The 12705-nt window shown below is 42.0% G+C and overlaps 1 protein-coding gene across 1 annotated transcript; it reads right to left on the bottom strand.

The window, feature by feature from the left end:
• Nucleotides 1-3580: 3580 nt before the first annotated feature.
• Nucleotides 3581-10716, bottom strand: LOC139653043 (serine/threonine-protein kinase pim-3-like). Its single transcript, XM_071529990.1, has 6 exons — nucleotides 10632-10716; nucleotides 10015-10148; nucleotides 8783-8833; nucleotides 8007-8394; nucleotides 4991-5167; nucleotides 3581-3813 (listed from the first exon to the last, which is right to left on the bottom strand). Exons 1-6 carry the CDS (start codon nucleotides 10714-10716, stop codon nucleotides 3581-3583), a joined length of 1068 nt encoding a protein of 355 aa, XP_071386091.1.
• Nucleotides 10717-12705: the final 1989 nt, after the last annotated feature.

Genomic DNA, 12705 nt, shown 5'->3' with positions numbered 1-12705 from the left:
ATGTGAGGAGGAAACAGATCGCTCCTCTTTCCTGTGTGTTGCTTCTGGCTGTGAACTGACTCATCGCTGATTCAGAGGGAGTCTCTGCCACCACACACACACACACACACACACACACACACACACACTCACACTCATTGACTCATGCTCACAGGAAGCCAGGAGGAGGAAGTGCAGGCCGTCTGTTATGTCATCCTGCTGCTGCTCTGAAAACATTTTCACACATTTTCCAAAGAATATGCTCAAAAATGAATCTCCAGAAACAGTTTTCTTGACCTCAGTTTTCTATATTTTTGTTGACGGCCACAACAAACAGTTCAGATAGATGGGCAGATATTTCAGTCATAAGGAAAACACACATACAGACAAGAAGAAGAAGATAAAATAAAGCTGCCTTCTGTCTTCGGTTCTGATGTTTAATACAGAAACAGAGTTCAGAGCATCATGGGACACCAGGGGGTCGCAGGCAGAGGTCCAGCTTCTTGTTTCTGCACACTCAGCATAGTTGCAGATATCATTTCTTATTTTAACCAATCAGAGGGTTCTTTGGGTCATCATGGGTCCATATAGAACCTCTACACTGACCATGAAACCCTTGAGGAACCCTTAAAGAACCCTTGAAGAATGTACGAAATGCTCCACACCAGCAGTATTAAAGATATGAGCGCTCGCTTTCCTCCTTCAGTTATCCTCGTTTTATTCTCTATTTTTTTCTAGGGCATCCCACTGGATCTAGTGCAATAACTACATTTATTCTAGTGCAATAATTACATTCATACTAGTGCAATAATTACATTTATTCTAGTGCAATAATTACATTCATACTAGTGCAATAATTACATTTATTCTAGTGCAATAATTACATTCATACTAGTGCAATAATTACATTTATTCTAGTGCAATAATTACATTCATACTAGTGCAATAATTACATTGTATTTATTTATTTATTTTTACTTATTATTTTAGAACCTGTGTTGTTGGCTGTGGATGTTTGTTTTCTGAGGTTGTTTTGTTTTGTTCTCTGTGTTTTTTAATTGCACTGATCAGGAGTAGCGCTCCTAATTCTGTTGTATTCTGTACAATGATAATAAAGGCTTTCTATTTCTATTTCTATTTCTATTTTTTTTACTACCTTTTAGTCCTACTTTTTACTCTTACGTTTTATGACAATTTTTTTTTTATCTTGTTTTGTAAAGCACTTTGTAACCTTGTTTTGAAAAGTGATATATAAATAAGGTTTATTATTATATTATTATTATTATACAGTGAAGAAATTGCATCATATTCATTTGGTCAGAATTTCAAATACACAACTGATGATCTCATCTAAAATGTTATTTTGGGAGCAAAAGGTCATAAGCTAAAAACATAACTGCTGTAAACATCCACAGTGAGGCGAGACGCTGTCCCGAGTCCCGAGGGAATTAAAGACTTCACACAGAAATTCATTTATATACAAAAGGGTTTATTTGAAATTTTGGTATGAAAAAATAAGTTTCCCAGTCAGGATTTCACACTCTGAGCTGAAACAAGAGAAGCTCACATGAAAACAGAGTTAGAGGATTCAGTGAACTGATGATTCTTCCTTCTGTTCAGTTATCAGTTTAGTCGATAATTTAACGAGTTTACAGGAATGAAAAAAAACAAAAAAAACAAAACCGAAAATCCATGATGAAGAATTTAGATGCGGATCTCCTTAACATGACGGGAAATAAATAAATAAATAGCCACAGGGTGTGGAATGTCTCATGCAAATAAATAATACACAGAAATATACAAAATATTAGAAAAAAAAGGAGAGTGATATTATATATAAAATATACGAGACCATGAAATATTTGCATTGATTGTGCATTTCACACCCAGAGACTGAGAGAGAGACAGAGAGAGAGAGAGACATAGAGAGAGAGAAGGAGGGAGAGAGAGAGAGAGACAGACAGACAGAGAGAGAGAGAGAGAGAGAGAGAGGTGTTGATGCTTTCAGTACACATTCAGATAAACTGATGAGGAACCAATACAATACAGCTGAGTGGAGGCATTTCCTGTGAGAGAGAGAGAGAGAGAGAGAGACAGAGAGAGAGAGACAGAGAGAGAGAGAGAGAGACCGAGAGAGACAGAGAGAAAGAGAGAGAGACAGAGAGAGAGGCAGGTTTGTATTGTTGAGAGTTGAATGTGTTTCAAGTACTCCACCATGTCGCCGTCTGAACCTCAGCGTCTCCGTCAGGTTCTACAGAGAACCAGAAAGTGGTTCTTCAGGCTCGGACCATGGCAGAACCCTCTGCTGTGCTGTGAAGAACCCTTCGAGAACGTATGAAATGCTCCAAACCAGCAGTACTAACAGAACCTTTGAAGAACTGGGCACTGTTTTTTTTTTATTCTTATTTTAACCAATCAGAGGGTTCTATGGGTCATCATGGTTCCATATAGCAGTGATTCTAAACCTTTTTTATATCAAGGACCCCAAATGTAGTGCATATTAGAGCCACGGACCCCCATTTGATGAGATTTTGTCTCTCGGACTCATATCTGAATATATTTTTATTGTCAGATATGATTTTGTCCAGAACTCCATGACTGTCTGTATTGTAGGTAGAGAGATAACAGAGAAACTATGATCAGAACAGTCATTCTTCTACATTCTCTAATGGTGTTAACTTCTTGTAAATGAAATAATGCTGAAGTTTAACAATTCATCAATTTGCTAGGGACCCCCTGGAACCCCCTCAAAGACCCCTGGTGGTCCCCGGACCCCACGTTGAGAACCACTGCCATATAGAACCATGGAACCCTTGAGGAACCCTTAAAGTACGAATGAAATGCTCCAAACCAGCAGTATTAAAGTCTGATCAATCTGATTTTGTTTTTCTTATTTTAACCAATCAGGGTTCTATGGGTCATCATGGTTCCATATACCTGACCCAGGAACCCTTGAGGAACCCTTGAGGAACCCTCCTCCCTAACCCCCCCCCCTTGTCCCAGTGTGCTCGGCGCTGGTCAACATGGCGAGGCGCCGCAGCAGCTTCCAACAGCAAGGCACTCCAGATGAAGAAGAAGAAGAAACAAATAAAAAGTCAGTTGTTGAAGCTCTATAAGAGCCGATAGAGTCTGAGCAGCAGGGGGCGCCGCCGAGCGAGACGCCGCCATCGTCCCGACATCCCGACATCCCGACATCATGACATCCTGACATCCTGACATCATGACATCCTGACATCATGACATCATGACATCATGACATCATGACACGCTCCGTCTTATGATGCAAGCCCATTTCCACCAGTGTGATGAAAATAAAAAAGATCCTGTAAGTCATTATAATGAGAAACTTTCTCAAAATAATGACTAAGTATCTCAAAATAATGACTTAGAAAGTTTCTCATTGTTTTGAGACACTAAGTCATTATTTTGAGAAAGTTTCTCATTATAATGACTTACAGGACTGTTTTTTTCATCACACTGGTGGAAATGGGCTTCCATACCGTCTCCAGCACACACTTCCTCAGAATAATAACATTAAAGAGTCACGAGGAAGCCGGCGGCCGGGGGAGCTGTCAATCAAGTCCAGCGTCCTGTCGACCAATCATAGGCTCTCCTTGCTGGAGTTTGTACTGGAGGAGGAAGAGGAGGAGGAGGAGGAGGAGGATGAGGAGGAGGAGGAGGAGTCAGTGTCGATGGCGTGGAGCGTGATGTCGCCGTCCTTCGTCGGCGAGTCCTCGGCCGTCGCCCGCACCCACGGGTGCTGGAAGATCTGCTCCAGCGTGGGCCGGTCCGACGGGCGCAGGCTGAGGCACCAGCTGATCAGCTGCTGGCACTCTGCAGGAGAGAGAGAGAGAGGGAGAGAGAGAGAGAGAGAGAGAGAGAGAGAGAGAGAGAGAGAGAGAGAGAGAGAGAGGAAACTGAGTCAGACTTCAACACAATGCCACTAACAACTAGGGACGATGTATCGAAACTCAATACATCGCAATTAGGGCTGAACAATTAATCAAAATTTTATCGAAATATGCAATATGGCCTACTGCAACTTTCAAATCACAGGAGGCACAATATTTGTTAAAGGTGAAATGTGTCAAAATAGCATTTTAAATGAAATATTGTGGTGCTGCAGAGATGTCCTGGCCTACACATCATATTCTACAGACTCAAGAAAACATCTTTGTTTGGTACAGATCCCCGCAAAAATCACACCATAATCATTTTAATACGTTTTTCAATGAAAATGAGAATAATGATGTAAAAATTATCATTCCCTCTAATATCGCAAATCATATCGCAATTGCAATATCAGTCAAAATGTGTTGTATGAAAATCTCATGTGTAAGTCGCTTTGGATAAAAGCGTCTGCCAAATGTGAAATTATAATTGTGATTGTAAAATAATCGCAAATAGATATTTTTTCAAAATCGTTCAGCCCTAATCACAATACAAAATGTGTCAGTCCGTCTGTTGTGTCAGGAACATGAATGGTGATATCAGCTCCATGTTATTCTGCTGTCAGGAACATGAATGGTGATATCAGCTCCATGTTATTCTGCTGTCAGGAACATGAATGGTGATATCAGCGCCATGTTATTCTGCTGTCAGGAACATGAATGGTGATATCAGCTCCATGTTATTCTGCTGTCAGGAACATGAATGGTGATATCAGCTCCATGTTATTCTGCTGTCAGGAACATGAATGGTGATATCAGCTCCATGTTATTCTGCTGTCAGGAACATGAATGGTGATATCAGCTCCATGTTATTCTGCTGTAGTAATCACTAATGAGACTCTTGACCATCACAGTTTCACAAGCTCTCCATCCAAATTATATTATTGTCACTTTGTAACGACATTTTTAAATTGTTGTTTACATTCTAGCAGCCAATGGCATCGCTAGAAAGATTTGAGTCTCAGAAATAAACAGATTTCTGCACAGTCAGACTTTGTTGTCAGTGTGTGTGTGTGTGTGTGTGTGTGTGTGTGTGTGTGTGTGTGTGTGTTGTCACTGACCGGAGGAGACTTTGCGGCGGAAGAAGAGTCGTCCTCGCAGGATTTCCTCGTCCTGCTCGAAGGGAATGTCTCCACACACCATGTCATACAGCAGGACGCCCAGAGACCAGACCGCCGCCGAGCGACCGTGGTACCGGTGGAACCGGATCCACTCCGGAGGACTGTACACTCTGGTTCCTACAGAGAGAGAGAGAGAGAGAGAGGAGAGAGAGTGAGAGGGAGAGAGAGAGAGAGAGAGAGAGAGAGAAGATCCAGTCAGTCAGGAAGGACCACTGTAAAAGATTTCAGTTTTAACATGCTCACAATTTTAAGCATTACTTTTTTTTTTTTTTGCCAGCCATGGGATTTACAAACTTTGCAATATCACAATTAAACAAATTTGTGATTTTATGTTTACAGATATATCTTAAAACAGAAGATATTCAGTGGATAAATCATGTTTTTTGTGTCCTGTCTTAATTTTAGTCTTTTCTGTGATGTTGCAAATGGAGCTGCTGTGATGCAAGAAAAATTTCAGACTGGATCTGACAATAAAGTATTATCAACATCATCATCATCATCATTACTTTTATTACTATTAATATATCATTCCGAATTTCATTATTGTGTTGCATCTATCTATCTGTATTTATCTTCTCATCTTGTGAAGCATTTTGTATTGCAATCTTGCACGAAAGGCGCTATATAAATATAATTTGTTTCATTTATTGATCAATAAAATACCTGATGAACAGCCGAGCACATGACAGTTCACTTTAATGTTAGAGATGATGATGTTGATATCATACCGCTGTTTATGTGTCGCTTAGCAACCACTGTTTAGCTAGTGGTCAAGAACTTTGTTTGGCAGAACAACATTTCATTATTATTAAATATTTATACTACCTAATAATATATTATTATTATGTAATTAGCATTAAGAATAAAGGATTGTGTGGACCAGTGGACTGAGGAGCAAAGCATGTGACCACAACATCAGCCTCCCTCTCCAGTCTCTCTCTCCTGTCTCTCTCTCTCTCTCTCTGTCTCTCTCTCCTGTCTCTCTCTGTCTCTCTCTCTCTCTGTCTCTCTCTCTCTCTGTCTCTCTCTCTGTCTCTCTCTCTGTCTCTCTCCTGTCTCTCTCTGTCTCTCTCTCTCTCTGTCTCTCTCTGTCTCTCTCTCTCTCTGTCTCTCTCTCTCTGTCTCTCTCTGTCTGTCTCTCTCTCCTGTCTCTCTCTCTCTGTCTCTACTGTCAACTATCAAACGCAAAAACACCCAAAAATAAGAGAGAAAGCCCAGCCTCCACTGTCTGACTGCTGAGATGAATCACCAGAAGAAAAGTGTTTGTGTGTGACCCCCCACCCCACCCGCCCCCCGCCATGTGAGCGTGACTTCAGAGCCCAAAATAGTAATAGTTGAGGAAACACCAACAAAGAAGAAGCAGCAGCAGCTGAGCCTGACATCATCACATCTCTGCTTCTGGGTCAGGAGAGCAGCTCGTGTTTCTGGAAACTTTTGAAACAGTTTCCTGGATGAGACACAGCGCCTGATTATTTCTCCTGACCCCCCCCCCCCCCCCCCCCCCCAAGGGCACGAGGAACTTGGACACCAAAACAACAGCAGGAGTGCATGATGGGAAGGGAAGGCCGTCATGTGAATCACAACGGACACATGACCTCTTCAGTCACTGATTTGTTTTTCTTCTTTCTGTGATCAGAGTGAACAAAATGCCCGGCATGTTTGAAGTCAGCAACAATAAACTGTTTGATTCAGTTCTCCCATAGAATAAAGAGAGAATATATATCTCTCTCTTTCTTTTTAATGTCATTTTATGGGTTGATCATTGTGATTATTATCCTAATTTTATCTTTCTTTTGTTTGCCTTGCCTTGTATTCTTCTAATGTTTATCATGATGATTTGTCCATGTACGTTGTATGAACATACAGTACGTTATATGTTTGTTCACTGAATGCTGAGTTTGTAACATGTGATTGGATTTTGCTTGTTTATTATTTTTTGTATATGTTGTTCTCAGGTCTGTCTTGAAAAGGAGCTTGATCTCAGTGAGACTAACTGAATAAATTAAGGTTCAATCAAGACTGATGTAGTTCTTTTTTGTGGGGGAAAGTGAAACCTGAACGACATCATCCTACATCAGACAGCCCATTATATCCTACATTAAAGCCCATAACACCCTACATCAGAAGCCATAACACCCTACATCAGAAACCATAATAACCTACATTAAAGCCCATAACACCCTACATCAGAAGCCATAACATTCTACATCAGAAGCCATAACACCCTACATCAGAAGCCATAACATCCTACATTAGAAGCCATAACACCCTACATCAGAAGCCATAATAAAAGCCCATAACACCCTACATCAGAAGCCATAATAAAAGCCCATAACACCCTACATCAGAAGCCATAACATCCTACATCAGAAGCCATAATAAAAGCCCATAACATCCCTACATCAGAAGCCATAACACCCTACATCAGAAGCCATAACATCCTACATCAGAAGCCATAACACCCTACATCAGAAGCCATAACATCCTACATCAGAAGCCATAACACCCTACATCAGAAGCCATAACACCCTACATCAGAAGCCATAATAAAAGCCCATAACATCCCTACATCAGAAGCCATAACATCCTACATCAGAAGCCATAACATCCTACATCAGAAGCCATAACACCCTACATCAGAAGCCATAACACCCTACATCAGAAGCCATAACATCCTACATCAGAAGCCATAATAAAAGCCCATAACACTCTACATCAGAAGCCATAACATCCTACATCAGAAGCCATAACACCCTACATCAGAAGCCATAACACCCTACATCAGAAGCCATAATAAAAGCCCATAACACTCTACATCAGAAGCCATAACACCCTACATCAGAAGCCATAACACCCTACATCAGAAGCCATAACACCCTACATCAGAAGCCATAATAAAAGCCCATAACATCCTACATCAGAAGCCATAACATCCCTCAGCAGCAGGGAGACGCACCATCGAAGTCGGAGTCGGTGTACACGGTGTCTTTGAGGACGGCCCCGGAGCCGAAGTCGATGAGTTTGACGTCTCCGGTCCTCAGGTCCACCAGCAGGTTCTCGTCCTTGATGTCCCGGTGCAGGACGCCGCAGCTGTAGCAGTGCCGCACCGCGCGCAGCACCTGCAGGAAGAAGGCCCGCGCCGCCGCCTCCTGCAGCGCGCCGCGCTCCGTGATGTAGTCGAACAGATCCTGCGCCGCCTCCGGGCGCTCCAGCACCAGCAGCCAGCCGTCCGGACGCTCGAACCAGTCCAGCAGCCGGATCACACTGCCGCTGCCGCCGCCACCACCGGGGGCCGAGCCCACCTTCTTCAACAGGACGATCTCCAGGGGAACCACTGCTCCACCCTGAGGGGAGAGGGGGTCCAAAAAGGATTATTATAGGAATATCATAGGAATATTATAGTGATATCACTGCAAACTATAAGTCTCAATAGGAATATTATAGGAATATCATGGGATTTTTATACTGGTATCACAGAAAAACTACAAGTCTTTATAGGAAATATTTTGGAAATATTAGAGTGAAATCACAGCAAAACCATAAGACCCTATAAGAATATATAATAGGAATATAATAGGAATGTTATTGGATATAGCTTAGAAGATGCAAAAATATCATATAAACACATGATTGAATACCACAAAGACTCTATTAGCCCCCATAGGAAGATTATAGGAATTCTACAGTGATTTTTTATTAGTGTTAAAGTGAATATAAGAGAGGTGAACTCACCAGAGAGCCCCATTCTGTCACTCTGTCTTTAGACACATGCTTCACTGCCACCTGCATGGAGACACACACACCATCATTCATATAGAAATACATAATATATACTGTTTATATCACAAAGAATCATAAAGAAGAAAGCAGTGTTGAGGGATACAGTAGTAACATGAGTAATCAGCAGTTTTTGCGGGTGTAACGGAAAGTAATGTAACGAGAATTACAACGAGTTACTTCTCCCAACAAGTAACAAGTACAATAATGACGTTACTTTTTTAATATGATTGACTAATAATGCGTAACAACAATGAGTAACAAACCCATCGCTGATCAGGACAGAGCTGCGTCAAGCTAGACAGTTAGCTAGAGTGATACCGGAAGTGAAGCGGTTTGGCCTTCGAAATAAAAGCTTGGCGTTTTAAATATGTCAATGTTGGGGTCATGTTGGGTGTGGCGAGAATTCAGTTTTCTCCACATCTAAATTTAATCTTGAAGTTTTCATAACTGTAATAGAGAGCAAAGATGAAGCAGAAATCTATTTATTTGGAGGCTAAATCTATATATAAAAAAAAAGATATTCCATCAGGAATCATCAGGTCTGATGTTGACTGTAAAGTGTACCATTACACCTCTTTACATCAGACATGGAGTCAGACTCTCAATTTAACAGATACTAATAAGTCTAAACAGCCTTATGATGTATTATAGGCCTATTTCCTAATGAAACACTGACATAGGGATGGATACATTTCACACTAAGAATATTAAAATAAAGATAAACAACTTGAACACAGCAGCATCAATTCACTAACCACTAAGCAATGGCAAAGTCCCTGCAACTAATATCATTTACCACCAAAACTACCAAACCTGCTGACTGAAGACTGACCAGATATTATCATTTAGTCAATGTGATCAATTATTAGTTGTGGGTCACCAACTTTATTACATAGCTTCCAAATAAATGTATTTCAATAACTGCTTGACCTTTACTGTGCATTATAGTTATTAAAAATTACCAGATCGAATGGATACTCAGCTGTGTTAAAGCGTTAACAGAACCACACCTCGTATCGACACGCTCGTCGATACGGGCTTTTATTTTGAAAGCTGTGACAGGAAGCACGCGTGCACCGTGTCTAGCTTGACGCAGCGTGCCGCGGCCATGTGGTCGCACCAAAACAAAGCGGCGGGCCGGGCCGCTCTCTCTCCCTCCCTCTCCCCCTCTCTCTCTCTCTTACCGGCAGCCCGTCGGCCAGGCGGACGGCGGAGTACACGGTGCCGAAGCCGCCGCTGCCGAGCACCGGGCCCAGCCGGTAGAGCCGCTCGCACGGATCCTTCTCCTTCTCCCGCTCCTTCTCCTTCTCCGCTTTGGCTGCAAACACAGACACATGCCGGCGTTACGGTTTGTTATTACCGTGACCCTGCGGCTTTCAAAATGGCCCCAGACTTTTATTATAAGGTCATACTGCAACCTCCCCCCCCCCTCCCAACACACACACACACACGCCAAGATACCGGTTTACGATGTAAACATCCATTCTCAAATCTGATTTTTGTTGAATTAGGTGAGAATATCTGACAAATCTGGGTGAGATCCCCTCACTGGCGTTAATGTGAATTAACTTGTTCCAGTTTTTTTTTTAATACTCATCAAAACACTGACATTTATACAAAATGCCCGAAAAGCTTTAAATTCAGTAGATGAGACTGAGATATAGCCTACACTTTACAATACACTTTACAGTAATATTCGTATTATAAGGCATACATCCACCCGGTCTGTGTGAGTGGCGACATAATAATAATAATAATTATTATAATAATAATATAATAATAATAATAAATGAAGCCTCACCTTGCTGTAGCTGGATCTTCACCGGCAGATCCATGCTGGACGAGCTGCAAATGTGAGAAAAAGAGCCGAATTTGGAAAGCAACATATTGCTCTGATCCAAAACAAAAATTAAAAAATATATATATATTCCCAGTTAATCCAGCCGCAGTCCGCGGTCAGTCCGGTCCGGTTCCACAGGCGGACCGGTCCAGTCCGGTCCGGTCCGCGGTGGAAAGTTCTAGTCCGTCAGCAGAAAGACGATTCAGAAGGTTTAGATTCCCAACACAACATCCAGGCATGGGAACATCCAGGGAAGAGTGTGTGAGACAGAGAGAGTGTGTGTGTGTGTGTGTGAGTCTGTGTGTGTGAGCGGCTGCAGCGGGACTCTGCCGCTCCGAGGGCGACGCTGCTGTTTAAAGCCAATATTTACCGTCTGACAGCGGGCAGATCCCTCCGCCGGACAAACCCTGCCGCTTCACACCACGGTACACCTGCGCAAAAAAGCATGTCAGTAAATCCGGTTAATCTGCCGTGAGTTTAGCCTCGTCGGTGTGAAAGAGAAGTGAAGAATAATCCCAAAACACAGGGACTATTTTCTTGTAGTAGGAGACGCGCAGGGATTCCGGCGGAGCGGCCCGCTAGGCAGTGCTGCGTCTCATCAGAGAGGCTCCCAGTCCAATTTAGCAAATCCTGCAGGGCAACATCTGCAAAAACTGATATATTGATCACCAGTATAATAATTTCAACACATTTTGTTTTCCCAAGATAACAACATAATTTCCTCATTATCTCGAGATAAAGTAATGAAACTTTGTTTCCCGGAGAGACTGAATTCATATTGTTCTGCTGCATCACACTGACAAGCTAATTATCAGTTGACTCTGATGCTATGTGGTTAGCAAGCTAACATTGTAGGCTACATTACAAACGGAAAACCATGAGTTTACCGTCTGTATGATATATTATTATTGATTCCTCTATGTAGAAACGTGGGTGTTTCTATTGGCCGGCTGCAAGAAACGCCAAAAATAAAGTCTGTGCTAACAGAAGCTACAAGCTATAGGCTACTATGTTTGTTCCATGAGATAAAATACACCAACTGACATCAGCTTTGTCAATTTTCATCCTTCAGTTACTTTGTATATTGTTGCAAATGGTTTAGCAAAGAGGATTAGAGTTCAGCTAGCTATCTGGCAGTTTGACATGATTAGCTAAATATGAACAATAACAGCTATAATAACTGTTCAATGCAACGCTATGAAAATCTTAATAATCTGAATATACGACACAGTCAGCAGATCGAGCTCTTGTGACAAAAAGCAAGTGTAAACAAGAGGTAGCAATACATCACTGCTGCTGTAGTCCGCTTTCCCCGATGATTAGCATTTTCTTAGCAAAAATCAATATTAAAAGTAACTAAAAGATCAAAAATCACAATATTTTAACCCCTGGAACAAAATGTATTGTGTGTGTGTGTGTTGGGGTGGGGGGTGAAGTCATGGTCCATGGTTTTTTGGTGCCATGTTTTATTCATCATTAGAAAGTGTGTGTGTGTGTGTGTGTGTGTAGGGGGGGGGGGTTTCTCGTTTTAATGGAAGCTAAACTGTTTCATCGCTTAACAAGAGAAACAAGAGAGAGGAACCATGGGGGGGTGGGGGGGGTTCTGCCTCCTCTCTGGACTCATTAGCACCTTTCACACATGAAACCTGTGAAATTGCCTGATGAACTTAGGCAGCAGTTTCTGTTGTTCACACAGGACAGGCCTTTCCTCTTTTCTAACGTAACGCTGCCATTCACACAACACCGGCAATACTGTTAAACTGCTCTGTTGTCATTTCCCAGAAATTCCGGCTGAAGACGCTGAGCAGCTTCTCTTATTTCACCGTCTGTCCAGTTCAACATTTTTGCCAATCCTTCGTCAAACAAGCACAGATCCTGTACAGACCCACGGGGCGTGTGTTCAAGTCTATGCACTGAAGCACTGCGACACCGTTCAGTCACCTAATCATCACCATAACGTCACTTAAATAACACAAGGCAATAACGTTACCGACTGTTAAAGTTTGTAGGGCAGCAGAAGACGTGGATGTCTGGA

The sequence above is a fragment of the Centroberyx affinis genome, unplaced genomic scaffold (assembly GCF_046629955.1).
Source record: "Centroberyx affinis isolate AG114_WGS23_722 - 3 ecotype Tasmania unplaced genomic scaffold, CSIRO-AGI_Caff_v1 ptg001858l_1, whole genome shotgun sequence".
NCBI classification, from domain to species: Eukaryota; Metazoa; Chordata; class Actinopteri; order Beryciformes; family Berycidae; genus Centroberyx; species Centroberyx affinis.
Note: the sequence above shows the minus strand (reverse complement) of the source record. Positions and strands in the feature narration are given on the sequence as shown.